This window comes from Leptonotus elevatus, chromosome 3 (genome assembly GCF_054856555.1).
Source record: "Leptonotus elevatus isolate MCC_2025b chromosome 3, RoL_Lele_1.0, whole genome shotgun sequence".
NCBI classification, from domain to species: Eukaryota; Metazoa; Chordata; class Actinopteri; order Syngnathiformes; family Syngnathidae; genus Leptonotus; species Leptonotus elevatus.
This window is the reverse complement of record NC_141241.1, coordinates 17,191,101-17,195,691: the sequence shown is the minus strand read 5'-3', so window position 1 is coordinate 17,195,691 and position 4,591 is coordinate 17,191,101. Positions and strand designations below refer to the sequence as shown.

At 39.0% G+C, this 4,591-nt stretch overlaps 1 protein-coding gene across 1 annotated transcript; it reads right to left on the bottom strand.

Annotated features, from left to right (window-relative positions):
• Positions 1 to 1,044: 1,044 nt before the first annotated feature.
• Positions 1,045 to 3,902, bottom strand: clec3a (C-type lectin domain family 3, member A). Its single transcript, XM_086071645.1, has 3 exons — positions 3,747 to 3,902; positions 3,572 to 3,652; positions 1,045 to 2,368 (listed from the first exon to the last, which is right to left on the bottom strand). Exons 1-3 carry the CDS (start codon positions 3,853 to 3,855, stop codon positions 1,971 to 1,973), a joined length of 588 nt encoding a protein of 195 aa, XP_085927771.1. The 5' UTR covers positions 3,856 to 3,902; the 3' UTR covers positions 1,045 to 1,970.
• Between the last annotated feature and the right edge of the window lie 689 nt (positions 3,903 to 4,591).

Genomic DNA, 4,591 nt, shown 5'->3' with positions numbered 1-4,591 from the left:
TTCGTTCAGTCACCTCTGACGTCACGTGTACGTTGACGTTGCATTTGCTGTCTTAAGCATTTAAACCGTACCTCTCCAACCAACGTTTTTAGCCAGTTTTGTGTGAAATATGTTGTGTGTTTCTAAAAATAAATAAATATTAAATAAAAATAACCACGAATTTCATGACGTCGGTCAAAGGCTTAACTCACCTGTAATTCTCTCATTTTGCCACTAGATAGCGCAACTGCACTCTTGCTGTGGTCTCGTCCCAAAAGTCGCCTCGTTCCACCCTGAGCTGCTGAATGCTGTTCTGCAGGGGCCTGTCTGGAGTTACATTTGGCTCTTTCATACATCTGTTGTGCCTCTTTGTGAATTTGGAAAATAAATAACACGTGTCTAATTTTTTAATTATGTTGGTAGTTTTTTTCCAAATGTTTTTTATAGTCCATTTAAAGATTATGATGCTCTTGCAATATTAAAAAAAAGTTTCTTCTCATATTTGTTTTCGTTTTTTGTCACTGAAAATATATGTCACAAGTACTAATGTGTGACACCTGGTACCAAGATGTATTGGGAAGAAATGCCATAGTTCAGCTGTGCTTGTGTTACTGTGGCAGATGGTGATGATGTGGAATGGGGAACCCTCAAAGGTTTTTACTGTTATATTATTTTTTCTTTTTTGGTTTGTTTGTTTCTTTCTTTCTTTTTTGTTCTCCAACTTGACCCGACGCTGTATGAGCTGTATAAACATATAAGAAATCGGGGCTAATTAAGTAATCAACAAACAAACATAAAGTAACTAATACATATGTGAACATACAATACACTGAGCACTCTTATCTTTGTAAAGTCACAATTTTTACTTTGTAGCGAGTTATTTATGCCACAAAACGTTTTGTAGTTTTTGGTTGGTTTTTTTGGGCGGGTTTTTTACCCGTTTTGACTCCTGTAGCTCACTTGATAGGAAAAGGTTTCCCAACTTGATGTAAAGTAAAGAAGCAATCTGAATGATTTCTTGCATTGCCGTAAATACAAGGAAACAGTGAAAAAAACAGAAGTGAATTTGCATGCCCATGCAATGTTTATTGTGTTAGATTTGCCAATTTATTGCTTGATAAAGGTGATGCAGATATATGGTGATAATGAATATTAGCATTGCACTCATCCTGAGCGGTATTAACTATAGTGAGCTGAGAGCTTTGCACCTTCATAAACTGGATCAATAGAAAGTTAAATGTGTTCCACAAGGGACTACTATGAATCGTAGGAAAATATTTTAAACAATTAAAACAAATGCCAATTGAACATTTTCTCACTAAGCACATTCTTAAAGTTATTTTTACATTATGTAATCATAACTTTATGTATAAATCTTGGAATTAATTTAAAGAATGATACACATTTGGTTACATTTGGGGTCTACAGATCCACAGACATAAGCAATATTTCACCACAATAGAAGTATATTTGATTATTTTTAATTATCTACCATTTCCACATTTTAATAACAAATGCCAACCATATTTCCACAAATAGTGGCATTTATATAATTGTATTTACTCAACTGCAGATAGGTGGATATGCCTATTATTACAGATACCTTTATTTGTCCCCACCTCACAAAGTTGTGTGCATTTTGTTCTTGTATATCAGTATGGTTGTTCTATAGTGCCCCCGGGTTGCCAAGGTGCACACACCAGAAATGTAATTATTTACACACAAATTGTTTTGTTATTACTGTATGTTTTCATGAAGTACAATACTGTAGACTGATAATTTTTAATAAAAAAAAAAGACATATTACAAAATTACAAACATTAGTCAAAAGTTAGAACACTTTGATTGTTGCCATTAAAAAGGAAGTGCCTATTTGACGGAGGTGTTTAATTATCTTAATTAGGACTGCTAGCCACTATTTGAGGAAATACAGTATTATCTTCCACTTTCATCCACCGACCTGCATGGGAGAGCATCAACATGCGTGGCCTTTAGGGAATAACATATTCGCAAATGTACTTTTTCAGACTGCGACACACTTCGTCGTACCACTTGCCCTGTGCGGTCACTGAAAGAGACACGCAGCTCTCCCGCTTGCTTCCTGTGGGCTGCTTCTTGGAGCGGTCCCAGTTGAGGTAGCTGACGGGTTGACTATTGACGTCAACGTACTGGCCTTCTTTCACTATGTCCGCCACACCGATCCAAAATTCCTTGGAGCCCGGGGAACTCCTCTTGGCGTAGTCTCGAAGGTCATTGTTCTCCAACGCGTCTCGCGGCGTCGCAAGAGTTCCTCCTTGTGCGATGCAGTCTTCGTTCGCCTCGTGGTAGTGTTTGGGTTCTTCAACTGTGAGATAGCACTTCCTGTCAACTTTGATGCCACGGAGGCACACTGAGAACAGAGACAATATATTTTCATGTTTATATCAAATGAAAACAACGACAGAATATTAAATACTCCTGTGACATGTGATGAGGTTCACAGCTGGTGACGGCGGCACATTTACACACATTTATGAGGTAAACAGTTCTTTATTTGACTAGGAGCCCCCCCGTTAAAAAAAAAAAGCGGGTAAACATATTCTCAGATCCGATGTATGAAGCAGATTTTTCATCTCTGGGGTTGGTTTTCCTTTATTAGGCCTATTTTGATGAGATTAGAATGACCAATCAAGGCTCACCTGTTTTCTGAAGTTGAGCTTTGATTGGTCATTACCTGAGCCCTGAGCAAATATGATGTAATTTTCAGTCAACAGTAGGTGGCAAAATGGCCGCCCCTGAGTTGGCTAAAAACGAGTGGGTTTTGCTGTTAACTCATATTCCACAAATGCAATATTAATCAGATTGCCGTCTTTAGACTAGTGGGAGCACATACAACATATTATTGTAAAGCAAGTTTTTGGGTTGACTTCCACTTTAAAGTCTGCACATGTGCAGTAAGAGTTGGAATAGTCCATTGCATGAGCAGGGAGGGGGAAGCAGTTGAAATGAAGATGATAGATTTTTTTTTTATATATATTTTAAGACTAAAACAAACATAATTGTGTTCAATCAAAGGAGAACGCAGGAAATGTCAAGACTTCAGCCAATTGCCTGCGTTTGCCAAATGGTACGGCCACTTTTGTGGAAAATAACAATGTGTCTAAAACATTATATTTGAGACGTAAGGAAAGAATTCATTATGCGCAATCTGAGTTGCCACACTTTGTTATGAAATCATAGACATTTTTGTATATGAAAAGAAAATCCGTATGAAGCACAGACCATAGAATTAAAATCGAAAATATTTTTTATTGAATCATTATGCGTTTATTTTGTCTTCACAATGACTCCCTTGACTGCACGTATCTGAATGTAACAAATGAGTAACATTGATGGTCCAGTGCGAGCTATTGTACCCTTAAAGAAGGCGTGGGAAACCTCTAACCCATTTCCATGTTCTCTCCATGTAATTCCAAAAGCCAAAAAAGCTATTACATGAAAAAGGCTCAAATAAAATATTTGCCCAAAAGATTTATTCAAAAAGTTTGGACATCATATATATATTTTTAATAATTCATATTGTGTACAATATGTTATATGTCATTAAATGTACCTGTCTGCAAGGCCTGCACCTGTTTTAGTAAATTCACCTCCTGCCACAACTTCTCAAGCTGGCCCTTCACATCATCGTCCTCTGCAGCTCCCCATAAAAAAAAAAGGAAATATTATGTGAGCTCAAGATGTGCCCTGACGACATCGTGCTTGGTCTTATGAGTGCGCATGGTTACCTGTTGCTCGAGGCGACGCGGCCTTCCTGATGCGAGGCGGACGTCCGGAGCTGGAGTGCAGCAAAGAGAAGCACAGGACGACGAAGACGGGGAGGCCCAGACGTGCCATGCTGGAGGTTGCGCACAGTGCTGCACCTTGTGCTGCCGTGTAAGGAGTCAAAGAGTCTGAGGACGGCCTAGTATATACTAGCTCTCTGTGTACTCTGTTTTTTTTTCAAACATGAGGAGGAGGTAAGTTAGATATTAGGGCGGAGGGACAAATAATGTCTTCCTTGTGTTGGGATTTGGGAGAAATATTGACTTGGGACACGATGCACTGAGCAGTGTGTCCTTTCATTTGACAAACTGGAAACCTCACTGACTGTTTGGCACTTCCTTTCTCTGGCATATTTGGATGTGCAATGTCTGCATTTGACAAGTAACCAATGTCACAGTAAAATTGTTAGTCAACACAAAAATGAAAACTCTCTTCTTCGTTCAAATCATCATTCCCCATTTAAATGAATGGAGTTGTCCCCAAATGTTTGCAATTTCCAGGGCTCCAGACTGCCTCTAAATTAGTGGTCTCCAACTCACGGCCTGGGGGGCATTTGTGGCCCACAGGAAAATATTTTGCGACTCCTACTTGATACTAACCTTGCCCACAAGCTTAATTCTTGCGGTATTTGTGAGTTCACAACCCCCCAAGAATCCATCTTGTACCAAGCCCGCTGATTTTCTCAGAGCCGAACCACTGGTGATTGCAGCATCACCAAATCAGCTTGAAGTCTTGTACTGAAAGTCCCGTCTTTCCAAATCATATTGGAGTAGTCCCAGATTGATATCGTGGATCACTTCTTACTGAT

Excerpts from the sequence above, each read along its gene's own strand:
- clec3a (XM_086071645.1), bottom strand. The coding sequence starts at position 3,855 with ATGGCACGTCTGGGCCTCCCCGTCTTCGTCGTCCTGTGCTTCTCTTTG. Across the intron at positions 3,653-3,746 it reads CGCGTCGCCTCGAGCAACAG|AGGACGATGATGTGAAGGGC; the intron begins GTAACCATGCGC and ends GGGGAGCTGCAG. Across the intron at positions 2,369-3,571 it reads GGTGCAGGCCTTGCAGACAG|TGTGCCTCCGTGGCATCAAA; the intron begins GTACATTTAATG and ends CTCTGTTCTCAG.